The 27446-nt window shown below is 52.8% G+C and overlaps 2 protein-coding genes across 3 annotated transcripts; one reads left to right on the top strand and one right to left on the bottom strand.

The window, feature by feature from the left end:
- Positions 1-404: 404 nt before the first annotated feature.
- Positions 405-14148, bottom strand: FBL (fibrillarin). The gene is made up of 9 exons (XM_054654021.2): positions 14023-14148; positions 13364-13405; positions 12597-12779; positions 11133-11227; positions 7679-7849; positions 5680-5812; positions 2361-2473; positions 1254-1399; positions 405-638 (listed from the first exon to the last, which is right to left on the bottom strand). Exons 1-9 carry the CDS (start codon positions 14030-14032, stop codon positions 617-619), a joined length of 915 nt encoding a protein of 304 aa, XP_054509996.1. The 5' UTR covers positions 14033-14148; the 3' UTR covers positions 405-616.
- Positions 14149-14166: 18 nt separating this feature from the next.
- On the top strand, positions 14167-24480 carry COX6B1 (cytochrome c oxidase subunit 6B1). Of its 2 annotated transcripts, none has more exons than XM_077192484.1 (4): positions 14167-14188; positions 16217-16324; positions 21543-21643; positions 24320-24480. In XM_077192484.1, the coding sequence occupies exons 2-4, from the start codon at positions 16219-16221 to the stop codon at positions 24371-24373; spliced, it is 261 nt and encodes an 86-aa protein (XP_077048599.1). In that variant the 5' UTR covers positions 14167-14188; positions 16217-16218; the 3' UTR covers positions 24374-24480. The 2 variants fall into 2 exon arrangements, with proteins under 2 accessions (XP_077048599.1, XP_077048600.1); XM_077192485.1 differs by lacking the exon at positions 14167-14188 and adding an exon at positions 14340-14528.
- Positions 24481-27446: the final 2966 nt, after the last annotated feature.

The raw sequence follows: 27446 nt of genomic DNA, 5'->3' as shown, positions 1-27446 counted from the left end.
TGCCAATTAATCCACGTCCATTAATTAATTACCCCAATTAACAGCTCCCACTCAATGCCCAAACCCCAGTAATTAAACACCCAATCACGCCCATAATTAATTAAACGCCAGTTAATTAATTAAATCAATTAGCCCCAATTAACACCCTTAATTAGACACCCCCACTAATTGCACAAACCCAATTAATTACTTAATAACCCCTGCTAATTGTCCATTCTGGCCAGGGATTCATTAGCCTCTTACAGTAATTAATTAATTAAATCTAATTAATTGCTAGGCTTTGATAACCTTTACTTAATTAATAATTAATTAACAACTCCATTAATCCCCCGGAGCCCCGTCCATTACCCCATTAACCCCCCTAAGGCATTAATTACGCCCTAATTAATCAATTAACGACGCTAATTAATCAATTTTCCTTTATTTAACAAAACCCCCCCAGGCCCCTCCCACACCCCAAATCCCGGAACCACTTCCGGGTTAGGCCACGCCCACTCCACAAGAGCGACGAGCACTTCCGGGCTAGGCCACGCCCACTCAATGGTGTAGATCGCTTCCGTATTTGGCCACACCCACTTCCGGGTTAGGCCACGCCCCTGGTGCAGCAGCAATGACGTCATTTCTCCTTGGGAGGGGGCCTGGGAGGGGAGAGAGAGGGAGAACCAATGAGAGACCAGTATGGGCCAGTATAAACCAGTATGGACCAGTATAAACCAGTACGGACCAGTACAGACCAGTACGGACCAGTACGGACCAGTATGGACCAGTATAGACCTGTATGGACCAGTATAAACCAGTATAGACCAGTATAAACCAGTATAAGCCAGTATAACCCAGTCCCTTTTTTCACCCCCAAAATCCCCATTTTCACCCTAAAATCTCCATTTTTGCACCTAAAACTCCCGTTTTTTTTCCTCCCAGTCCCTCCCAGTATAACCCAGTACAAACCAGTATAACCCAGTTCCCTTTTAACCCCCCAAAATCCCCATTTTCCCCTCCAAAATCCCCATTTTTCCCCCTAAAATCTCCATTTTTGCACCTAAAACTCCCGGATTTTTTCCCCCCAGTCCCCCCCAGTCCCTCCGAGTCCCTCCCAGTATAAACCAGTATAAACCAGTATAACCCAGTCCCTTTCCACCCCCAAAACCCCATTTTTCCCCATAAAATCCCCATGTTTGCACCTAAAACTCCCGGATTTTTTCCCCCCAGTCCCTCCCAGTCCCTCCCAGTATAACCCAGTCCGTCCCAGTCACCGGTAGACGCCGACCACCACGGCGTGGTCCCTCTCGTAGGGCTCCAGGGTCAGCTGCTCCTGCGGCTTCATCCTCTCGGCCGTCATCTTCCTCACCTCGCCCGCGAACACGGCCTCGGCCGGCGCCGTCGAGTCGATGCAGTTCGCCTGCACAGGGAGGGTGGGAGCGGTTTGGACCGGGTTGGACTGGTTAGAACCAGTTTGGACTGGGTTGAGACTGATTTGAGACCAGTTAGATCCAGTTAGAACTGGTTTGGACTGGTTTGAGACCAGTTAGAACCAGTTTGGACTGGGTTGGGACCGGTTAGAACCGGTTTGAGCCAGTTAGAACCGGTTTGGACTGGGTTGAGACCAGTTAGAACGGGTTTGAGCCGGTTAGAACTGGTTTGGACTGGTTTGGACTGGGTTGGACTGGGTGGGACTGGGTTGGAATGAGTTGGATTGGGTTGGACTGGGTTGGACTGGTTTGAGAACCAGTTAGAACCAGTTTGGACTGGTTTGGACTGGTTTGAGCTGGTTTGGACTGGGTTGGACTGGTTTGAGACCGGTTAGAACCGGTTAGATCCCAGTTAGAACTGGTTAGACCCCAGTTAGATCCAGTTAGAACTGGTTTGGACTGGGTGGGACTGGGTTGAACTGGTTTGGACTGGGTTGAGATCAGTTAGAACTGGTTTGAGCCAGTTAGATCCAGTTAGGACTGCTTTGGACTGGTCCATACTGGTCCATACTGGTCTATACGGGCCCATACTGGTCTGTACTGGTCTCTAACTGGTCCGTACTGGTTTATACTGGTCGTTACCTTGATGGAGATGAGGAAGTGCCCCCCCGCCCGCAGGAAGTGATGGTTTGTACTGCTCTGTACTGGTTTACACTGGTTTCTGACTGGTCTATACTGGTCCATACTGGTCTCTAACTGGTCCATACTGGTCCATACTGGTCCATACTGGTCCGTACCTTGATGGAGATGAGGAAGTGCCCCCCCGCCCGCAGGAAGTGATGGTCTCTAACTGGTCCATACTGGTTTGTACTGCTCTATACTGGTCCGTACTGGTTTATACTGGTCCATACTGGTCCGTACTGGTCCGTACTGGTCCATACTGGTGGTTACCTTGATGGAGATGAGGAAGTGCCCCCCCGCCCGCAGGAAGTGATGCGCGTTCAGGGCCACGATGCGCGTCTGGTCCGGCTGCGCCACGTCAGCAAAGATCACGTCCACCATGCCTGGGATGGGGGGCAGAAAAACCCCAAAATTATCCCAAAATAGCCCAAAATTACTCCAAAATTCCAGAAAATTGGAAATTCCGGGAAAAAATCCCAAAATTTCCATGAAATTCCTCAAAATTCCCACGAAATTCAGGCCAGGAACCCAAAATTTGGTGCCCACCACGATCACGTCCACCATGGCTGGGACGGGGGCAAAAAACCCCAAAATTATCCCAAAATAGCCCAAATTTACCCCAAAATTGTCCTGGAATTCCAGAAAATCAGAAATTCCGGGAAAAAAATCTCAAAATTTCCATGAAATTCCAGCCAGGAACCCAAAAACCCCAAAATTTGGTGCCCACCACGATCACGTCCACCATGGCTGGAACAGGGCAAAAAACCCCAAAATTATCCCAAAATATCCCAAATTTACCCCAAAATTATCCCGGAATTTCAGAAAAAATTCAGAAATTCTGGAAAAAATCCCAAAATTTCCACGAAATTCCCACGAAATTCAGGCCAGGAACCCAAAAAACCCCAAAATTTGGTGCCCACCAAGATCACGTCCACCATGCCTGGGACGGGGCAAAAAACCCCAAAATTATCCCAAAATATCCCAAATTTACCCCAAAATTATCCCGGAATTTCAGAAAAAATTCAGAAATTCCGGAAAAAATCCCAAAATTTCCCCGAAATTCCCACGAAATTCGGGCCAGGAACCCAAAAAAATCCCAAAATTCGGTGCCCACCAAGATCACGTCCACCATGGCTGGAACGGGGCAAAAACCCCAAAAAATTATCCCAAAATATCCCAAATTTACCCCAAAATATCCCAAAATAGCCCAAATTTACCCCAAAATTGTCCTGGAATTCTAGAAAATCGGAAATTCCCAAAAAATCCCAAAATTCCCATGAAATTCCCACGAAATTCGGGCCAGGAACCCAAAATTTGGTGCCCACCAAGATCACGTCCACCATGGCTGGAACAGGGGCAAAAAACCCCAAAATTATCCCAAAATATCCCAAATTTATCCCAAAATTGTCCTGGAATTCATGAAAATCGGAAATTCCCAAAAAAATCCCAAAATTCCCACGAAATTCCCACGAAATTGCAGCGAGGAACGCAAAAAATCCCAAAATTTGGTGCCCACCATGATCACGTCCACCATGGCTGGAACGGGGCAAAAAACCCCAAAATTATCCCAAAATATCCCAAATTTACCCCAAAATATCCCAAAATAGCCCAAATTTACCCCAAAATTGTCCTGGAATTCTAGAAAATCGGAAATTCCGGGAAAAAATCCCAAAATTTCCATGAAATTACTCAAAATTCCCACGAAATTCAGGCCAGGAACCCAAAATTTGGTGCCCACCACGATCACGTCCACCATGGCTGGAATGGGGGCAGAAAAACCCCAAAATTATCCCAAAATATCCCAAAATTATCCCAAAATTATCCCAAAATATCCCAAAATTCTGAACAAAATCCAGGAATTCCAGGAAAAAATCCCAAATTTCCATGAAATTCCCCCAAAATCCCAGCCAGAAACTCAAAACCACCTCAAGTTCCACCAAGAACACCCCAAGATCTCCAGAACCTTCTCCAGAACCTCCTCCCCTCCCTCCCAGCTGTGCCCAGGTGTGGCCCCGCCCCCTGTGGCACTGGCCCCGCCCCCCTGTGCCCCACTGACCAATCAGCACGCGGCATTTCTGTGGGTGCCGCGTGTTCTCCATGCCCGGCACCACCTTCATTCACACAGGTGAGACCAATGATGAAGCCCCGCCCCCAGGATGAAGCCACACCCCTTTCCCCTGACTGACCCCGCCCACCAGGACTAAGCCCCGCCCCCCGTGCCCCACTGACCAATCAGCATGCGGCATTTCTGGGGGTGCCGCGCGTCCTCCATGACTGGCACCACCTTCATTCCCACAGGTGAGACCAATGATGAAACCCCGCCCCCAAAGATGAAGTCCCACCCCTTTCCCTGACTGACCCCGCCCCCCAGGATGAAACCCCACCCCCTTTCAGTGACTGACCAATCAGCATGCAGCATTTCTGGGGGTGCCCTGCATCCTCCATGCCCGGCACCACCTTCGTTCCCACAGGTGAGACCCAGGTGTTTCCCAGGCATAAGCCCCGCCCCCAGGACTAAGCCCCGCCCCTCTGGCTCACTGACCCCGCCCCCTTTGCCTCACTGACCAAGCACATCCTCCATGCCCGGCACCACCTTCATTCCCACAGGTGAGCCCAATGATGAAGCCCCGCCCCCAGGACGAAGCCCCACCCATTTCCCTGACTGACCCTGCCCCCTGTGGCACTGGCCCCGCCCCCCGTTTCGCACTGACCAATCAGCATGCGGCATTTCTGTGGGTGCCAGGCGTCCTCCATGACCGGCACCACCTTCGTTCCCACAGGTGCGACCCCATGACGAAGCACCGCCCCCTTTGCCTCACTGACCCCGCCCCCTTTGCCTCACGGACCAAGCGCATCTTCCATGCCCGGCACCACCTTCGTTCCCACAGGTGAGACCAATGATGAAGCCCCGCCCCCAGGATGAAGCCCCACCCCTTTGGCCGTCTGCCCCCGCCCCCCAGGATGAAACCCCGCCCCCTTTCAGTGACTGACCAATCAGCATGCAGCATTTCTGTGGGTGCCAGGCGTCCTCCATGCCCGGCACCACCTTCATTCCCACAGGTGAGACCCAGGTGTGTCCCAGGTGTAAGCCCCGCCCCCAGGATGAAACCCCGCCCCCCAGGAGGAAGCCCCGCCCCCTTTGCCCCACTGACCAAGCGCATCCTCAATCACCAGCACCACCTTCATTCCCACGGGTGAGACCAATGATGAAGCCCCGCCCCCAAAGATGAAGTCCCACCCCTTTCCCTGACTGACCCCGCCCCCCAGGACTAAACCCCGCCCACTTTCAGTGACTGACCAATCAGCATGCAGCATTTCTGGGGGTGCCCTGCATCCTTCGTTCCCACAGGTGAGACCCAGGTGTTTCCCAGGCATAAGCCCCGCCCCCAGGACTAAGCCCCGCCCCTCTGGCTCACTGACCCCGCCCCTCTGGCTCACTGACCAAGCACATCCTCAATCACCGGCACCACCTTCATTCCCACAGGTGAGACCAAGGATGAAGCCCCGCCCCAAGGACAAAGCCCCACCCCTTTCCCTGACTGGCCCCACCCCTTTCCCTGACTGGCCCCGCCCCCCGTGCCCCACTGACCAATCAGCATGCGGTATTTGTGGGGGTGCCGCGCGTCCTCGATGACGGGCACCACGTTCGTTCTCTTCTTGGCCACGTTGAGCAGGTCCCGGCCCGAGCGGTGCGAGAACTCCACGGCGTAGACCACGCCCTCCTGGGGGCGGGGACAAACACGGGGTCACCAAAGGTCACCCGGGGTCACCCAAAGGTCACCGAGGTCACCCGGGGTCACCTGCAGGTGCCAGCACCGGGAGCTCTGAGGAGCCTGGGGACACCAAACTGGGGCCACCTGGGCCAGGTGAGGCCTTGGGGGCACCACAGGAGTAACCCAGGAGTAACCCCTGTGTAACCCCTGTGTAACCCCAGTGTATCCCAGGTGTGTAACCCCTTTGTATCCCCATTGTAACCCCATGGTAACACTAGTGTGTAACCCCTGTGTAACCCCATTGTAACCCCTGTGTGTAACCCATGTGTAACCCCATTGTAACACCTGTGTAACCCCATTATATCCCAGGTGTGTAACCCCTGTGTAACCCCATTCTAACCCCATTGTAACCCCTGTGTAACCCCGGTGTGTAACCCATGTGTAACCCCATTGTAACCCCTGTGTAACCCTGGTGTGTAACCCCGTTGTAACCCCATTATATCCCCGTTGTATCCCCATTGTAATCCCTGTGTAACCCCATTGTATCCCAGGTGTGTAACCCCATTGTAACCCCCGTGTATCCCAGGTGTGTAACTCTGTTGTAACCCCATTGTAACCCTGTTGTAACCCCATCGAAACCCCGTTGTATCCCATGTGTGTAACCCTGTTGTAACCCCAGTGTGTAACCCTGTTGTAACCCCTGTGTAACCCCATTGTATCCCAGGTGTGTAACCCCTTTGTATCCCCATTGTAACCCCATTGTATCCCACGTGTGTAACCTCATTGTAAGCCTGTTCTAACCCCGTTGTATCCCAGGTGTGTAACCCCTGTGTAACCCCTGAGTAACCCCATTGTAACCCTGTGTAACCCCGTTGTATCCCCAGTGTGTAACCCCTGTCTAACCCCATTATAACCCCGGTGTGTAACCCCTGAGTAACCCTGTTGTATCCCCAGTGTGTAACCCCATTCTAACCCCTGTTGTATCCCTGGTGTAAACCCATTCTAACCCCTGTTGTAACCCCATTGTATCCCATGTGTGTAACCCCATTCTAACCCCTGTGTAACCCCATTGTATCCCCGTTGTGTAACCCCTATGTAACCCCATTGTATCCCATGTGCGTAACCCGGGTGTATCCCAGGAGTGTAACCCCTCTTGTAACTCCATTGTAACCCCATTGTGACCCCTGTGTAACCCCATTGTATCCCATGTGTGTAACCCCATTGTAGCCCCGTTCTAACCCTGTTGTATCCCAGGTGTGTAACCCTGTTGTAACCCCATTGTAACCCTGGGGTATCCCAGATGTGTAACCCCAGTGTATGCCCTGTGTAACCCTGCTCTAACCCCATTGTAACCCCATTGTAACCCTGGTGTATCCCCAGTGTGTAACCCTGTTGTAACCTCATTGAAACCCCAGTGCGTAACCCCATTGTAACCCTGTTGTAACGCCATTGTAACCCCGGTGTATCCCCATTGTATCCCAGGTGTGTAACCCATGTGTAACCCCATTCTAACCCCAGTGTAACCCCACTGTATCCCTGGTGCAACCCTGTTGTAACCCCTGTGTGTAACCCCATTGTAACCCCTGTGTGTAACCCCATTGTAACCCCATTGTAACCCCTGTGTAACCCCTGTGTAACCCCATTGTATCCCAGGTGTGTAACCCCGTTGTAACCCCATAGTAACCCCTGTGTAACCCCTGTGTAACCCCGTAGCAGCCGTACCTGCCCCACGATGTCGGACACGTGGCTCACGGTGGTGCCCGAGGCCGAGGTGTGTAACCCCATAGTAACCCCATTGTATCCCAGGTGTGTAACCCCGTTGTAACCCCATAGTAACCCCTGTGTAACCCCGTAGTAACCCCGTAGCAGCCGTACCTGCCCCACGATGTCGGACACGTGGCTCACGGTGGTGCCCGAGGCCGCCCCCAGGTACAGAACCCGCGCCCCCGGCCGGATGTGGATGCGGTCGATGCCCCCCAGGATGGCGGCGGCCAGCTTGGAGCGGAACGGGTTCCAGGCACGGTACTCGACCGAGACATCGCCATCCTAAACCAGTTAGAACCAGTTAGAACCAGTATAGACCAGTACAGATCCCTATATATCCCTATAAACCAGTATGGAGTGGTATAACCAGTATAACCCAGCTTGGAGCGGAACGGGTTCCAGGCACGGTACTCGATGGAGCTGTCACCATCCTGGACCAGTATAAACCAGTTAGAACCAGTTAGAACCAGTATAGACCAGTATAGACCAGTTAGAACCAGTATAGATCCCTATAACCCAGTATGGACTGGTGTAACCAGTATAACCCAGCTTGGAGCGGAACGGGTTCCAGGCACGGTACTCGATGGAGCTGTCACCATCCTGAACCAGTATAGACCAGTATAGACCAGTTAGAACCAGTACAGACCAGTATAGATCTCTATATATCCCTATATATCTCTATAAACCACTACGGACCAGTATAACCCAGCTTGGAGCGGAACGGGTTCCAGGCACGGTACTCGATGGAACTGTCACCATCCTGAACCAGTATAGACCAGTATAGACCAGTTAGAACCAGTATAAACCAGTATAGACCAGTTAGAACCAGTATAGATCCCTATATATCCCTATAAACCACTATGGACCAGTATAACCCAGCTTGGAGCGGAACGGGTTCCAGGCACGGTACTCGATGGAACTGTCACCATCCTGAACCAGTATAGACCAGTATAGACCAGTTAGAACCAGTATAAACCAGTACAGACCAGTATAGATCCCTATATATCCATATAAACCAGTATGGACCAGTATAACCCAGCTTGGAGCGGAACGGGTTCCAGGCACGGTACTTGACTGAGACATCGCCATCCTGAACCAGTATAAACCAGTACAAACCAGTTAGAACCAGTATAGATCCCTATATATCCCTATAAATCACTATAGACCAGTATAACCCAGTACGGACTGGTGTAACCAGTATAACCCAGCTTGGAGCGGAACGGGTTCCAGGCACGGTACTCGATGGAGCTGTCACCATCCTGAACCAGTATAGACCAGTATAGACCAGTTAGAACCAGTACAGACCAGTATAGACCAGTATAGATCCATACATATCCCTATAACCCAGTATGGACTGGTATAACCAGTATAACCCAGCTTGGAGCGGAACGGGTTCCAGGCACGGTACTCGACTGAGACATCGCCATCCTGAACCAGTATAAACCAGTATAGACCAGTTAGAACCAGTATAGATCCCTATATATCCCTATAAACCACTATAGACCAGTATAAACCAGTATGGACTGGTATAACCAGTATAACCCAGCTTGGAGCGGAACGGGTTCCAGGCACGGTACTCGACTGAGACATCGCCATCCTAAACCAGTATAGACCAGTTAGAACCAGTACAGACCAGTACAGACCAGTATAGATCCCTATATATCCCTATATATCCCTATAAACCACTATAGACCAGTATAAACCAGTATGGACTGGTGTAATCAGTACAACCCAGCTTGGAGCGGAACGGGTTCCAGGCACGGTACTCGATGGAACTGTCACCATCCTGAACCAGTATAGACCAGTTAGAACCAGTATAGACCAGTATAGATCCATACATATCCCTATATATCCCTATAAACCACTATAGACCAGTATAAACCAGTATGGACTGGTGTAATCAGTACAACCCAGCTTGGAGCGGAACGGGTTCCAGGCACGGTACTCGATGGAACTGTCACCCTCCTGAACCAGTATAAACCAGTATAGACCAGTACAGACCAGTACAGACCAGTATAAACCAGTATAAAACCAGTTAGAACCAGTACAAATCCCTATAGATCCCTATAAACCACTACAAACCAGTATGAACTGGTATAAACCAGTATGGAGCAGTATGGACCAGTATAAACCAGTGCGGACTGGTGTGAACCAGTACGGACCAGTACAACCAGTATGGACCAGTATGGAGCACTATAGACCAGTATGGACCAGTACACACCAGTACGGACCAGTACGGACCAGTATGGACCACTATGGACCACTATAGACCAGTATGGACCAGTACACACCAGTCCCTCCCAGTCCCACTCCCAGTGCTCCCAGTATAACCCAGTCTATCCCAGTCTGTCCCAGTCTATTCCAGTTCCATCCCAGTCCCTCCCAGTTTCTCCCAGTCCCTCCCAGTTTGTCCCAGTTTATTCCAGTCTCTCCCAGTCTGTCCCAGTCCATCCCAGTCTATCCCAGTCCCATTCCCAGTACCCCCAATCCGACTCCCAGTGCTCCCAGTATAACCCAGTTTGTCCCAGTCCATCCCAGTCCCTCCCAGTCTCTCCCAGTCTGTCCCAGTTCCATCCCAGTCTATCCCAGTTTGTCCCAGTTCCCTCCCAGTTTATCCCACTCAATCCCAGTCCCTCCCAGTTTGTCCCAGTCCCATTCCCAGTACCCCCCAATCCCACTCCCAGTGCTCCCAGTCCATCCCAGTCCCTCCCAGTCTGTCCCAGTTGGGTTTATCTCAGTCCCAGTCCTCCCCAGTCTGTCCCAGTCCATCCCAGTTCCCTCCCAGTCCATCCCAGTATATCCCAATCCCTCCCAGTTTATCCCAGTTTATCCCAGTCCGTCCCAGTTTGTCCCAGTCCACCCCAGTCTGTCCCAGTCCCTCCCAGTCTGTCCCAGTTTAATCCAGTTTGTCCCAGTCCCTCCCAGTATATCCCAGTACAAAGCCCCTCTATCCCAGTCCCTCCCAGTCCCCCCCATTCCCTCCCAGTATATCCCAGTCCCTCCCAGTATATCCCAGTCCCCCCCAGTTCCCTCCCAGTCCCTCCCAGTCCCATCCCAGTATATCCCAGTCCCTCCCAGTGCATCCCAGTATATCCCAGTCCCCCCCAGTCCCTCCCAATCCCATCCCAGTCTATCCCAGTCCCATCCCAGTATATCCCAGTCCCTCCCAGTATATCCCAGTATATCCCAGTCCCCCCCAGTTCCCTCCCAGTCCATCCCAGTATATCCCAGTCCCTCCCAATCCCATCCCAGCCCATCTCAGTCCATCCCAGTATATCCCAGTCCATCCCAGTCCCTCCCAGTCCCATCCCAGTATATCCCAGTCCCTCCCATTCCCTCCCAGTATATCCCAGTCCATCCCAGTCCCATCCCAGTCCATCCCAGTCCCATCCCAGTCCCTCCCAGTTCCCTCCCAGTATATCCCAGTCCCTCCCAATCCCATTCCAGTCCCTCCCAATCCCATTCCAGTCCCTCCCAGTCCATCCCAGTCCCATCCCAGTCCGTCCCAGTCCCATCCCAGTCCATCCCAGTCCATCCCAGTATATCCCAGTATATCCCAGTTTACCTCCACGCTGATCCGTTTCTCTCCGTACACCGACTCTCCCGGCACCAGGTTCCGCGTCACCAACGCGTCCTCACGGCCCCGGCAAATGAACACACCTGGGACAGGTGAGATACTCATGGGTTACTCATGGGTTACTCATGGGTTACACCTGAGATACACCTGGGACAGGGGAGATACTCATGGGATACTCATGGGATACTCATGGGTTACACCTGGGACAGGGGAGATACACATGGGATACTCATGGGATACACCTGGGTTACACCTGGGTTACACCTGGGATACACCTGGGACACGGGAGATACACATGGGATACTCATGGGATACACCTGGGACACGGGAGATACACATGGGATACTCATGGGATACTCATGGGTTACACCTGGGATACACATGGGTTACACCTGGGTTACACCTGGGATACACCTGGGACACGGGAGATACACCTGGGATACTCATGGGTTACACCTGGGACAGGGGAGATACACATGGGATACTCATGGGTTACTCATGGGATACACCTGGGACACGGGAGATACACATGAGATACTCATGGGATACTCATGGGATACTCATGGGTTACACCTGGGACACGGGAGATACACATGAGATACTCATGGGATACTCATGGGATACTCATGGGTTACACCTGGGACACGGGAGATACACATGAGATACTCATGGGTTACACCTGGGATACACCTGAGTTACACCTGAATTACACGTGAGATACACCTGAGATACACCTGAGTTACACCTGGGATAAACCTGGGATACACCTGAGTTACACCTGGATTACTCATGGGATACACCTGAGTTACACCTGGGACCCTCAGCTGCTCCACAGCCGCATCCCCAGTCCCTCCCAGTATAACCCAGTATATCCCAGTATGCCCAGCTCCCCTCCCAGTATGAACCAACATATCCCAGCTCCCTCCCAGTATAAACCAGTACGCCCAGCTCCATTCCCATTCCCTCCCAGTATAAACCAGTATCCCCAGTTACCCTCCCAGTCCCTCCCAGTCCATCCCAGCCCCTCCCAGTCCCAGTATAAACCAGTCCATCCCAGTATAAACCAGTCCATCCCAGTTGCCCTCGTGCTGCTGTGGCTCCACCCTCCCAGTCCCTCCCAGTATAAACCAGTATCCCCAGTTCCCTCCCAGTATCCCCAGTCCCTCCCAGTCCCTCCCAGTTCCCATCCCAGTCCATCCCAGTATCCCCAGTCCATCCCAGTCCCTCCCAGTCCCTCCCAGTCCCATCCCAGTCCCTCCCAGCCCTCCCAGTTCCCATCCCAGTCGCTCCCAGTTCCCATCCCAGTCCATCCCAGTTTATCCCAGTCCATCCCAGTCCCTCCCAGTCTCTCCCAGTCTCTCCCAGTCCCTCCCAGTTCCCATCCCAGTCCATCCCAGTATATCCCAGTCCCCTCCCAGTCCCTCCCAGTATAAACCAGTTTATCCCAGTTACCCTCATGCCGGTGCGGCTCCACCGTCACTTTTTTCCCGCCTTTGAAGCCGCCGCGGCCCCCGCCCCTGGCCCCGCCCCCTCGGCCTCGGCCACGCCCCCGTGGGGCTCCTCTGGCTCCGCCTCCTCCTCTGGCTCCGCCCCCTCCGCGGGCCACGCCCCCTCCACGGGGCGTGAAACCGGAACCTGTGGGGGGAAACTGGGTTATACTGGGATATACTGGGAGGGGAACTGGGGATACTGGGAGGGACTGGGAGGGACTGGGAGGGGAACTGGGTTATACTGGGATATACTGGGAGGGGAACTGGGGATACTGGGAGGGACTGGGAGGGACTGGGAGGGGAACTGGGTTATACTGGGATATACTGGGAGGGGAACTGGGGGAACTGGGTTATACTGGGAGGGACTGGGAGGAACACTGAGGAGACTGGGATGGACTGGGAGGGGAATTGGGTTATACTGGGAGGGGAACTGGGGATACTGGTTTGTACTGGGAGAGACTGGGAGGGGAACTGGGGATACTGGGAGGGGAACTGGGTTATACTGGGATATACTGGGAGGGGAACTGGGGGAAGTAGGTTATACTGGGATGTATTGGGAGGGACTGGGAGGGACTGGGAGGGGAACTGGGTTATACTGGGAGGGAACTTCGTTATACTGGTTTATACTGGGATAAACTGGGAGGGGAACTGGGGATACTGGGATATACTGGGAGAGATACTGGGATTATTGGTTTATACTGGTCCATACTGGTTTATACTGGGACTCACCTCTGCCTCGGAAGCCGCCGCGTCCACCCCGGGGGCTGAAACCTGTGGGGAAACTGGTCAGACTGGGATGTACTGGGATATACTGGGATGGACTGGGAGGGGAACTGGGATGTACTGGGATGTACTGGGATATACTGGGTTATACTGGGAGGGACTGGGAGAGGCCCTGCAGGCTCCCAGTGCTCCCAATGTGGCTGCAACACCTCCCCCAGTCCCTCCCAGTATAACCCAGTATATCCCAGTTACCCCCAAAACGCTCCCAGTTCATCCCAGTCCCTCCCAGTTTATCCCAGTCCATCCCAGTCCCTCCCAGTCCCTCCCAGTTTATCCCAGTCCCCCCCAAATCCTCTCCCAATCCCTCCCAGTGCATCCCAGTTTATCCCAGTTCCCCCCAATCCCCTCCCAGTCCATCCCAATTCATCCCAGTCCCTCCCAGTTTGTCCCAGTTCCCATCCCAGTTCCCCCCAGTCCATCCCAGTCCCCCCAGTCCATCCCAGTCCCCTCCCAGTATATCCCAGTCCCCTCCAAATCCTCTCCCAGTTTATCCCACCTCCCTCCAAATCACTTCCCAGTCAATCCCAGTCCCCCCCAACCTCCCCCAGTCCCTCCCAGTTTGTCCCAGTTTATCCCAGTTTATCCCAGTCCCCTCCAATTCCCACCCGGCCTCATCGCGCCGCTTTTCTCCACGCGTGGCCCGCGCGCCTTTGCCGGAACCGGAAATGACGCCACAAAGAAAGCGCCGTCCCAGCCCGCGCATGCGCACTCCGCTCCCGACGCTCAAATCCCGCCCACTTCCGGGCGGAAGTTCCCTCAGAGTGCCTCAAGGTGTGTCCTGAGGGGATTTTGAGGTAAAAAATGGGGATTTTGGGACAAAAATGGAGGTTTGGGGTCTAAACCGGTGATTTTGGGGTGAAAAATGGGGATTTTGGGGCTCTAAAGGTTTTTTTGTGGCGGCTCGCGGCGTTTTGGCGCCGTTTCGGGGCAGTTCCGGCGGACTCGCGGGTGGGGGCCGCCGCCATTTTTCCTCCGGGAGGAGACGCTCCGGCCCGAAACCGTCTCTCTATGGTCTTTCGTGACGTCATTTCCGGCGACTCTCCGTCGCTTCCGGAGTGACTCGTTGGTTCCGGCCGGTGGCGAGCGAGGGTGAAAGTGACTTTGAGAGCTGGGACGTACTGGGAGAACTGGGATGGACTGGGAGCAACTGGGAGCGACTGGGAGCGCTGGGGAGGCGACTGGGAGCGACTGGGATGGACTGGGAGCGACTGGGATGGACTGGGAGAGACTGGGAGAGACTGGGGGGGCTGGGAGGGTCGTGAGGGGAGCGCTGAGGGCGGTGAGGGCCGAACTGGGAGGGACTGGGGGGAACTGGGAGGGGTCTGAGGGGTTACTGGGATGAACTGGGAGGGACTGGGATGAACTGGGAGCACTGGGAGGGGTCTGGGGGGGGTTACTGGGGTGAACTGGGAGGGACTGGGATGAACTGGGAGAGGTTTGGGGGTTACTGGTTTGAACTGGGATGAACTGGGAGAGGTCTGTGAGGTTACTGGGAAGGAACTGGGATGAACTGGTTTGAACTGGGAGCACTGGGAGGGCAGGAATTAAGGAGCTGCTCATTTGCATAATGAATGAGCTTCGTTAGTTCATTCCCTTCTTTGGCATTGCTGGGTGGGGTTAATTAATATTAATTAATAACTAATGAGCTAATTAACTACGTGGATTTGCAGTTAATTACCTGGATGTTAATTAATTTGCTGACTAATTAATTACTGCTAATTAGCATCCTTAATGAGCTTCCAGTCTCTCGAATGATTTCATTTCTCTTTCATTCCCTTATTTGGCATTGTGGGGTGGGATTAATTAATTAATGAGCTAATTAGCAGGCTAGATTGGCAGTTAATTAACTAGATCCCAGTCAGTTTATTGGCTAGTTAGTCAGCTGCTAATTAGCATAATTAATGAGTTTTTAGTCTGTTGTTTTCGCTTCTGTTTTATTCCATTGTTTATCATTGCAGGCTGTGGTTAATTAATAATTAATGAGCTAATTAGCAGGCTACGTTAATTATTAATTAACTAGGTTCAAACCAGTTACTTGGCTAATTAACAAGGCGTTAATTATAATCATCAATCACTTTCCAATCTGTTTCTGCTGCTAATTAATTTCTTGATTTTTCATAATTAGGCATTAATTAGTAATTAATGAGCCAATTAACAGACTAGGTTAACCATTAATTAATTAGGTCCTGACCAATTGTTTAGCTAATTAATTAGCTGTAATTATAACCACTAATGGCTTCTTAATGTGCTTCTATTTCTACTTAATTAATGTTTCATTATTAGGTGACATTAATTATTAATTAATGAGCTAATTAACAGGCTAGACTGAGTTAATTAATTAACAACTGCTGATAGTAATTAGCTAATAAGTGCTGCTAGTTAATGAGGACTGATAATTAATTCGATACTAAAGGGGTCAGTAATTAATTAATTAGCTGCTAATTAGCATAATTAGGATTCTATTAAAATCTCTTTTCTTCCTGATTCCACTTCCCCCATTTCTCCGGCTGGGTTGGAATTGATTAATAATTAATGAGCTAATTAACAGCTAGATTGACAATTTGCTAAGCAGGGCCTAATTATTTATTCAGCTAATTAATTAGCTGCTAATTACCTTAATTAACAACATTTCCCGCTTGTAAACTCTGATGCAAAGGTTGAAAATTTGAATTTTTTCCATTTTTTCAGCAATTAATGCTCCTTAAACCCAATTAACCCCCTCAGGCTGATAATTAAGGGGTCCTGGAAGGTGATTAATGAGGGCAGGTGTTAATTAAGCTCTGTAATTATGCTAATTAGCCATGGCAGAGGACATCAAGCTCAAGCTGTGCCGCTACAAAACGGCTCCGTTCGACAGCCGCTTCCCCAACCAGAACCAGACCCGCAACTGCTGGCAGAACTACCTGGGTATGGCCCCAAAATCCCCCAAATTCACCCCAAAAATCACCTGGGGAACCCCAAAATAACAAAAATACAAAAATTCCCGTGAAAATCCCCCAAAAAATGGCCCAAAAACCCCCAAAAAAGGCCCCAAAATGGACAAAAAAATGCCCCAAAAACGGCCCAAAAAAAATACCCAAAAATGGCCCCAAAAATGGCCCCCAAAACCCCCCAAAATGGCGCAAAAAAACCCCAAAAATGGCCCCAAAAATGGCCCCAAAAAACCCAAAAATGGCCCAAAAAACCCCCCAAAAATGGCCCCAAAAATGCCCAAAAAATACCCCAAAAAAATCCCCAAAAATGGCCCCAAAAATGGCCCAAAGACCCCCAAAAATTTGGGGTTTTTGATCTCTGCTTCCCCAACCAGAACCAGACCCGCAACTGCTGGCAGAACTACCTGGGTATGGCCCCAAAATCCCCCAGATTCACCCCAAAAATCACCTGGGGAACCCCAAAATAACAAAAATCCAAAAATCCCCGTGAAAATCCCCCAAAAAATGGCCCAGAAACCCCCAAAAAAGGCCCCAAAATGACCAAAAAAATGCCCCCAAAAACCCTCAAAAATGGCCCCAAAAATGCCCACAAAATGCCCCAAAAATGGCCCCAAAAACCCCCAAAAATGGTCCCAAAACCCCTAAAAAACCCCCCAAAATGGCCCAAAAAAACCCCCCAAAATGGCGCAAAAAACCCCCAAAAATGGTCCCAAAAAGCCCCAAAAAATGCCCAAAAATGGCCCAAAAAATCCCAAAAATGCCCCAAAAAGCCCCAAAAATGGCCCCAAAAATGCCCACAAAATGCCCCAAAAATGGCCAAAAAAAGGCCCAAAAATGCCCCAAAAAAACCCCAAAAACCACCCAAAATGGCCCAAAAAATGCCCAAAAATGGCCCCAAAAATGGCCCCCCAAAACACCAAAAATGCCCCAAAAAAACCCCAAAAATGGCCCCAAAAACACCCCAAAAATGGCCCAAAAAAACCCCAAAAATGGCCCCAAAAATGGCCCAAAGACCCCCAAAAATTTGGGGTTTTTGATCTCTGCTTCCCCAACCAGAACCAGACCCGCAACTGCTGGCAGAACTCCCTGGGTATGGCCCCAAAATCCCCCAAATTCACCCCAAAAATCACCTGGGGAGCCCCAAAAATCAACTGGGGAACCCCGAAATAACAAAAATCCAAAAATCCCCGTGAAAATCCCCCAAAAAATGCCCCAAAATGGACAAAAAAATGGCCCAAAAATGGCCCCAAAAAAGGCCCCAAAAATGGCCCCAAAAACCCCCAAAAATGGCCCCAAAAATGGCCCAAAAAATCCCCAAAAATGGCCCCAAAAATGGCCCAAAAACCACCAAAAATGGCCCCCAAAACCCCCCAAAATGGCCCAAAAAAACCCCAAAAATGGCCCAAAAACCCCCCAAAAATGGCCCCAAAAATGCCCCAAAAAAATCCCCAAAAATGACCCCAAAAATGGCCCAAAACCCCCCCAAAATGGCCCCTAAACCCCCAAAAATGGCCCCAAAAATGCCCACAAAATGCCCCAAAAATGGCCCCAAAAAAACCCCAAAATGGCCCAAAAATGCCCCCAAAAATGGTCCCAAAACCCCTAAAAACCTCCCAAAATGGCCCAAAAAAATCCCCCAAAATGGCACAAAAAACCCCCAAAAATGGCCCCAAAAAACCCCAAAATGGTCCCAAAAATGCCCCCCAAAATGGCCCCCAAATTTCCCCAAAAATGGCCCAAAAATGGCCCCAAAAATGGCCCCAAAATTCCCCCAAAATGGGCCCAAAATTCCCCCAAAAATGGCCCCAAAAATGCCCCCCAAAAAACCCCAAAATGGCCCAAAAACCCCCCAAAAATGACCCCAAAAATGCCCCCAAAAATGCCCCAAAAACCCCCAAAAATGGCCCCCCAAAAAAATCCCAAAAATGCCCCAAAAACCTCTAAAAATGGCCCCAAAAATGGCCCAAAAAATGCCCCCAAAAAATGCCCAAAAATGGCCCAAAAAATCCCAAAAATGCCCCAAAAAGCCCCAAAAATGGCCCCAAAAATGCCCACAAAATGCCCAAAAATGGCCAAAAAAAAAGGCCCAAAAATGCCCCAAAAAAACCTCAAAAATGGCCCCAAAAAACCCCAAAAACGCCCAAATTTGGGGATTTTATCCCCAAAATCTTCCCCAAAAATTCCCAAAATCCCCCAAATTCACCCCAAAAATCACCTGGGCAACCCCAAAATCCCAAAAATCCCAAAATTCCCATTAAAAAACCCAAATAATTCCCACCAAAATGCCCCAAAAATGCCCAAATTTGGGGTTTTTCTCCCCGCTCCGGCCGCTCATTGTCCCCAATGTCCCCTCATTGTCCCCAACGTCCCCTCATTGTCCCCAACGTCCCCTCAGTGTCCCCAATGTCCCCTCAGTGTCCCCAAATCCCCCAAATGTCCCCATTGTCCCCAATGTCCCCAATGTCCCCTCAATGTCCCCAATGTCCCCGATGTCCCCAATGTCCCCAAAATGTTCCCAAATGTCCCCTCAATGTCCCCAATGTCCCCTCAGTGTCCCCAAATCCCCCAATGTCCCCAATGTCCTCTCAATGTCTCTGATGTCCCTAAAATGTTCCCAAATGTCCCCAATGTCTCCTCAGTGTCCCCAATGTCCCCAAAATGTCCCCAATGTCCCCTATCCCCAATGTCCCCTCAGTGTCCTCAATGTCCTCTCAATGTCCCCAATGTCCCCTATCCCCAATGTCCCTTCAGTGTCCTCAATGTCCCCTCAATGTGCCCAATGTCCTCACTGTCTCAAATGTCCCCTCAGTGTCCCCAATGTCCCCTCAGTGTCCCCTCAGTGTCCCCTCAGTGTCCCCTCAGTGTCCCCAATGTCCCCTCATTGTCCCCAATGTCCCCATTGTTCTCTCAATGCCCCCAATGTCCCCTCAGTGTCCCCAGTGTCCTCAATGTCCCCAATCCCCCATTGTCCCCAATGTCCCCTCAATGTCCCCCCAATGTCCCCATTGGTGTCCCCAGATTTCCAGCGGTGCCAGCGCGCCATGGACACCCGTGGTGCCGATGCCGCCATTGTCACCTCAGTGTCCCCAATGTCCCCAACTCCCATTGTCCCCTCAATGTCCCCATTGTCCCCAGTGTCCCCATTGATGTCCCCAGACTTCCAGCGGTGCCAGCGCGCCATGGACGCCCGCGGTGCTGATGCCACCATTGTCACCTCAGTGTCCCCATTAATGTCCCCTCAATGTCCCCATTGGTGTCCCCAGATTTCCAGCGGTGCCAGCGCGCCATGGACGCCCGCGGCGCCGATGCCACCATTGTCACCTCAGTGTCCCCATTAATGTCCCCATTAATGTCCCCTCAATGTCCCCAGACTTCCAGCGGTGCCAGCGCGCCATGGACGCCCGCGGTGCCGATGCCACCATTGTCACCTCAATGTCCCCAATGTCCCCTCATTGTCCTCAATGTCCCCTCAATGTCCCCAGACTTCCAGCGGTGCCAGCGCCCCATGGACGCCCGCGGTGCCGATGCCACCATTGTCACCTCAGTGTCCCCAGTGCCCCTGATCCCTCAATGTCCCCTCAATGTCCCCAATGTCCCCATTAATGTCCCCATTGGTGTCCCCAGATTTCCAGCGGTGCCAGCGCCCCATGGACACCCACGGTGTCAATGCCACCATTGTCACCTCAATGTCCCCAATGTCCCCAATCCCCCAATGTCCCCTCAGTGTCCCCAATCCCCCAATGTCCCCAATGTCCCCAATGTTCCCTCAGTGTCCTCAATGTCCCTGATCCCCCAATGTCCCCTCAATGTCCCCAATGTCCCCATTGGTGTCCCCAGACTTCCAGCGGTGCCAGCGCGCCATGGACACCCGTGGTGCCGATGCCACCATTGTCACCTCAATGTCCCCAATGTCCCCTCAATGTCCCCATTAATGTCCCCATTGGTGTCCCCAGACTTCCAGCGGTGCCAGTGCGCCATGGACGCCCGCGGTGCCGATGCCACCATTGTCACCTCAATGTATCCAATGTCCCCAATGTCCCCATTGGTGTCCCCAGATTTCCAGCGGTGCCAGCGCGCCATGGACACCCACGGCGCCGATGCCACCATTGTCACCTCAGTGTCCCCAGTGCCCCTGATCCCTCAATGTCCCCTCAATGTCCCCTCAATGTCCCCAGTCCCCCCAATGTCCCCATTGGTGTCCCCAGATTTCCAGCGGTGCCAGCGCCCCATGGACACCCATGGTGTCAATGCCACCATTGTCACCTCAGTGTTCGCCATATCTCCTCAATGTCCCCAAATGTCCCCAATGTCCTCTCAATGTCCTCTCAATGTCCCAAATATCCCCAATATCCCTGATCCCCCATTGTCCCCAATGTCCTCACTGTCTCAAATGTCCTCAATGTCCCCTCAGTGTCCCCAGTGTCCTCACTGTCCCCAATGTCCCCTCAGTGTCCCCAATGTCCCCTCATTGTCCCCAGTGTCCCCAATCCCCTGCTGTCCCAAATGTCCTCAATGTCCCCTCAGTGTCCCTCAATGTCCCCAATGTCCCCATTGATGTCCCCTCAATGTCCCCAGATTTCCAGCGGTGCCAGCGCGCCATGGACGCCCGCGGTGCCGATGCCACCATTGTCACCTCAGTGTCCCCAATGTCCTCAATGTCCCCAATGTCCCTGATCCCTCAATGTCCCCTCAGTGTCCCCATTGTCCCCTCAATGTCCCCAGATTTCCAGCGGTGCCAGCGCGCCATGGACGCCCGCGGTGCCGATGCCACCATTGTCACCTCAGTGTCCCCAATGTCCCCTCAATGTCCCTGATCCCCCATTGTCCCCAATGTCCCCTCAGTGTCCCCATTAATGTCCCCATTGGTGTCCCCAGATTTCCAGCGGTGCCAGCGCCCCATGGACGCCCGCGGCGCCGATGCCGCCATTGTCCCCTCAGTGTCCCCAATGTCCCCTCAATGTCCCCTCACTGTCCCCTCAGTGTCCCCAATGCCCCCATTGTTCTCTCAATGTCCCCAATGTCCCCATTGATGTCCCCTCAATGTCCCCAGACTTCCAGCGGTGCCAGCGCCCCATGGACACCCACGGCGCCGATGCCACCATTGTCACCTCAGTGTCCCCAGTGTCCCTGATCCCTCAATGTCCCCTCAATGTCCCCAATGTCCCCATTAATGTCCCCATTAATGTCCCCAGATTTCCAGCGGTGCCAGCGCGCCATGGACGCCCGCGGTGCCGATGCCACCCCGTGCCAGTGGTACTTCCGTGTCTACAAGTCCCTGTGCCCCACCTCGTGGGTGAGTGATGTCCCCAAACGTCCCCAAATGTCCCCAGATGTCACCAAATGTCACCAACCCCTCCAATGTCCCCAGCGTCCCCAACCCCCCGTGTCCCCAAATGTCCCCAAGGGGCCCCCATAGTCCCCGATCCCACCAATGTCACCAAATGTCACCAAACGTCCCCAAATGTCCCCAACCCCTCCAATGTCCCCAACGTCCCCAACCCCCAGTGTCCCCAATGTCCCCAAAGGGGGCCCCATAGTCCCCGATCCCACCAATGTCACCAAATGTCACCAAGGGTCCCCACTGTCCCTCCAATGTCCCCAATCTCCCCATCCCCAATGTCACCAAAGGGTCCCCAAGGGGCCCCGATAGTCCCCAGTGCCACCAATGTCCCCAAATGTCCCCAAGGTGTCCCCAAGGTGTCCCCAAGGTGTCTCAGCTACTGGGGGAGTGCTGGACCCAGATGTCCCCAAAAAACGTCCCCAAATGTCCCCCAAATAATGTCCCCAAATGTCCCCAAAAAATGTCCTCTCAATGTCCCCAATGCCTCTGATGTCCCCAACCCGCCCGATGTCCCCAACCCCTACCCAATTCCCCCAATGTCCCAAACCCCCCAAAAATATCTCCAAATGTCCCCAGTGTCCCCAATTCTCCCAGTGTCCCCAATGTCCCAAAGCCACCAAATGTCCCCACAATGTCCCCACAATGTCCCCAATGTCCCCAACCCCCTCCAGTGTCCCCAATGTCCCCAACCCCTCACTGTCCCCAAATGTCCCCAGTGCCCCAATGTCCCCAGTGCCCCAAATGTCCCCAACCCCCCCAGTGTCCCCAACCCTCCCAATGTCCCCATTAATGTCCCCCAATGTCCCCAATGTCCCCAAATGTCCCAAAGCCACCAAATGTCCCCAAGGTCCCCAATGTCCCAAACCCCCCAAAAATGTCCCAAACGTCCCCAATGTCCCCAATGTCCCAAAGCCACCAAATGTCCCCACAATGTCGCAACAATGTCCCCAATGTCCCCAAACCCCCAAATGTCCCCAACCCCCCCAAATGTCCCCAATGTCCCCAACCCTCCCCAATTCCCCCAGTGTCCCCAGTGTCCCCAACCCCCCAAATGTCCCCCAATGTCCCCACCCCCCTCAATGTCCCCCAATGTCCCCAACCCTCCCCAATATCCCCAACCTCCCCACTGTCCCCCAATGTCCCAAAGCCACCAAATGTCCCCAACCCCTCAATGTCCCCAGCCCTCCCCAAATGTCCCCAACCCCCCCAAATGTCCCCAAATGTCTCCAATCCCCCCAATGTCCCCAAATGTCTCCAGTGTCCTCAACCTCCCAATGTCCCCAGTGCCCCAAATGTCCCCAACCCCCCCAGTGTCCCCAATGTTCCCAATGTCCCCAAACCCCCCCAAATGTCCCCAGTGTCTCCAGTGTCCCCAACCCCTCAATGTCCCCAAATGTCCCAAACCCCTCACTGTCCTCCAAGTGTCCCCAGTGTCCCCAGTGTCCCCAATGTCCCCAATGTCCCCCAAATGTCCCCAATGTCTCCAACCCTCCCCAATGTCCCCAGTGTCTCCAGTGTCCCCCAATGTCCCCAACCCACCAAAAGTCCCCAACCCCTCCCCAATTCCCCAAATGTCTCCAACCCCTCACTGTCCCCAAATGTCCCCCAATGTCCCCCAATGTCCCCCAATGTCCCAAAGCCACCAAATGTCCCCAAATGTCCCAACCCCCCCAGTGTCCCCAAATGTCTCCAATCCCTCCAATGTCCCCAATGTCCCCAACCCTCCCCAACCCTCCCAATGTCTCCAATGTCCCCAAATGTCCCCAATGCCCCCAACCCTCCCCAATGTCCCCAACCCACCAAATGTCCCGAATCCCCCCCAATGTCCCCCACCCTCCCCAATGTCCTCAATGTCCCCAACCCTCCCCAATGTCCCCAATGTCCCCCATGTCCCCAAATGTCCCCAACCCACCAATGTCCCCAACGTCCTTCAATGTCCCCAGTGTTCCCAATGTCCCAAAGCCACCAAATGTCCCCAACCCTCCCCAAGTGTCCCCAATGTCCCCAATGCCCCAAATGTCCCCAACCCCCTCAATGTCCCTAAATGTCCCCAATGTCCCCAAATGTCCCCAATGTCCCTCAATGTCCCTCAATGTCCCCAGCCCTCCCCAATGTCCCCAACCCCTCACTGTCCCCCAAATGTCCCCCGTGTCCCCAACCCCTCAATGTCCCCCAATGTCCCCAAGCCACCAAATGTCCCCAAATGTCCCAACCCCCCCAGTGTCCCCAAATGTCTCCAATGTCCCCAATGTCCCCAACCCTCCCCAATGTCCCTCAATGTCCCCAATGTCCCCAAACCCCCAAATGCCCCCAGTGCCCCCAATGCCCCTAATCCCCCAAATGCCCCCAACCCCCCCTGCAATGTCCCAAAGCCACCAAATGTCCCCAGCCCTCCCCAATGTCCCCAGTGTCCCCATGTCCCCAACCCCCCCAGTGTCCCCAAACCCCCAAATGTCCCCAGTGTCTCCAGTGTCCCCAACCCCTCAATGTCCCCAAATGTCCCAAACCCCTCACTGTCCTCCAAGTGTCCCCGATGTCCCCAATCCCCCAAATGTCCCCAATGTCCCCAACCCCCTCAATGTCCCTAAATGTCCCCAGTGTCCCCAATGTCCCCGTCGCTGTCCCCAGGTGACGGCGTGGGACGAGGCCCGTGAGGAGGGCACCTTCCCCGGCAAGATCTGAGCTGTCCCCAGGCCCCGGTGACACCGGGGACGCGCCCGGGGGGGAGGTGACACCGCGGGGGGGGAGGGGACGCGCGGTGGCGCCACCAATAAAGGGTTAAAAACTGGGCCTCGGCTCTGGGGGCGTCTGGGGACATTTAGGGACAATTTGGGAAAATTTGGGGACAATTTGGGGGTGTTTAGGGAGAACTTGGGGACAGTTTCGGGGCATCTGGGGACATTTAGGGACAGTTTGAGGGCGTTTGGGGACAACTTGGGGGCATTTGGGGGCATTTAGGGACAATTTGGGGACATTTGGGGACAATTTGGGGGTGTTTAGGGAGAACTTGGGGCCATTAGGGGACAATTTGGGAGTGTTTGGGGACATGTAGGGACAGTTTGGGGACCATTTGGGGGTGTTTAGGGACAGTTTGGGGACATTTGGGGGCATTTAGGGACAATTTGGGGACAATTTGGGAGTGTTTGGGGACATTTAGGGACAATTTGGGGACCATTTGGGGACAATTTGGGAGTGTTTGGGGACAATTTGGGGACCATTTGGGGACAGTTTGGGGGCAACTTGGGGACATTTGTGGGCATTTAGGGACATTTTGGGGACATTTAGGGACAATTTGGGGACCATTTGGGGACAATTTGGGAGTGTTTGGGGACATTTAGGGACCATTTGGGGACCATTGGGGGGGACAATTTGGGAGTGTTTGGGGACAACTTGGGGACATTTAAGGACATTTGGGGACAATTTGGGGACCATTTGGGGGTGTTTAGGGACAATTTCGGGACCATTTGGGGACAATTTCGGGACAATTTGAGGGCATTTGGGGACAGTTTGGGGTCAATTTGGGGGCAACTTGGGGACAACCTGGGGACACTTGGGGGTGTTTAGGGACAATTTCGGGACAATTTCGGGACATTTGGGGGTGTTTAGGGACAGTTTGGGGACAATTTGGGGACAGTTTGGGAAAATTTGGGGGTGTTTGGGGACATTTGGGGACAATTTCGGAGTGTTTGGGGACAACTTGGGGAAATTTGGGAGTGTTTGGGGACAATTTGGGGACAATTTGGGGGCAATTTAGGGACAATTTGAGGGCATTTGGGGACCATTTGGGGGTGTTTGGGGACAGTTTGGGGACATTTGGGGGGATTTAGGGACATTTTGGGGACATTTGGGAGTGTTTAGGGACAATTTCGGGACCATTTGGGGACAATTTCGGGACCATTTGGGGACAGTATGGGGTCAGTTTGGGGGCAACTTGGGGGCATCTGGGGACAACTTGGGGACATTTGGGGGTGTTTAGGGACAATTTGGGGACAATTTCTGGACTTTTGGGGATGTTTAAGGACAATTTGGGGATGTTTAAGGACAATTTAGGGACATTTGGGGACAATTTGGGAGTGTTTGGGGACAATTTGAGGGCATTTAAGGACAACTTGAGGACATTTGGGGGTGTTTAGGGACAACTTGGGGACAACCTGGGGACATTTGGGGGTGTTTAAGGACAATTTGGGGATGTTTAAGGACAATTTGGGGACATTTGGGGACAATTTGGGGACATTTAAGGACAACTTGAGGGCGTTTAGGGACAATTTGGGGACATTTGGGGACAATTTGGGAGCATTTAGGGACAATTGGGGGTTTTGAGGACATTTGGGGCGGTTTGGGGACATCTGGGGACATCTGGGGACAGCGGAATTCAGCACTTTGGGGACCCTCTGGGGTTATTCAGGACCCTCCCAGTTCCCTCCCAGTTTGATCCCAGTCCATCCCAGTCCCTCCCAGTGCCCTCCCAGTTCCCTCCCAGTCCCTCCCAGTTTATCCCAGTTGACACCAGTGACCCCCAGGTGACACCAGTGCCTTTATTGTCCCCAGTTCCCCCAGTTCAGGGCCCGAGGGGGACCCCCGGGAGCGGCCCCAGTGCTCCCAGTGCCCCTCCCAGTCCCCCCAGTGCTCCCAGTGGAGCTCCCAGTGCTCCCAGTGGGGCTCCTGCAGCTCCTCCCAGTCCTCCCAGTGCTCCCAGTGGAGCTCCCAGTGCTCCCAGTGGCCCCCCCGCGACTCCTCCCAGTGCTCCCAGTGGAGCTCCCAGTGCCCCTCCCAGTCCTCCCAGTCCCCCCAGTGCTCCCAGTGGAGCTCCTGCAGCTCCTCCCAGTGCTCCCAGTGCTCCCAGTGGAGCTCCCAGTGCTCCCAGTGGTTCCAGCAGGCGACCTGGGGGAAGGGGGGGACAATATGGGGTGGGGTCACTGGTTATGGTCGTCATGGTGGCCTTCGTCGCATCGTCGTCATCGTCGTCATCATCACCCCATCATCATCTTCATCGTCATCATCATCCCACCACCATCATCGTCTTCATCCCACCACCCCATCATCATCATCATCATCATCACCATCATCATCACCATCATCATCATCATCCCACCATCATCATCATCCCATCATCATCATCCCACCATCATCATCCCATCACCATCATCATCTTCATCCCACCACCCCATAATCACCATCATCATCATCATCATCATCCCATCATCATCTTCATCTCACCATCATCATCCCATCATCATCTTCATCCCATCATCATCTTCATCCCACCACCCCATAATCACCATCATCATCATCCCACCATCATCATCATCTTCATCATCCCACCATCATCTTCATCTTCATCATACCATCGTCATTGTCATCATCATCATCTTCATCATCTCATCATCATCATCCCATCATCATCATCCCACCATCATCATCCCATCATCATCTTCATCCCATCATCATCTTCATCCCACCACCCCATCATCATCATCATCATCTTCATCATCCCATCATCATTTTCATCACCCCACCACCATCATCTTCATCTTCATCCCACCACCCCATAATCACCATCATCATCCCACCATCATCTTCATCTTCATCCCACCACCCCATCTTCATCATCACCATCATCATTTTCATCATCCCACCACCATCATCATCATCTTCATCCCACCACCCCATAATCACCATCATCATCATCCCACCATCATCATCATCGTCATCCCACCATCATCGTCATCTTCATCCCACCACCCCATCATCATCT

The sequence above is a fragment of the Agelaius phoeniceus genome, chromosome 33, assembly GCF_051311805.1.
Source record: "Agelaius phoeniceus isolate bAgePho1 chromosome 33, bAgePho1.hap1, whole genome shotgun sequence".
Lineage (NCBI taxonomy): Eukaryota > Metazoa > Chordata > Aves > Passeriformes > Icteridae > Agelaius > Agelaius phoeniceus.
The sequence above is the reverse complement of the archived record's forward strand: the minus strand, read 5'-3'. Positions and strand labels throughout refer to the sequence as shown.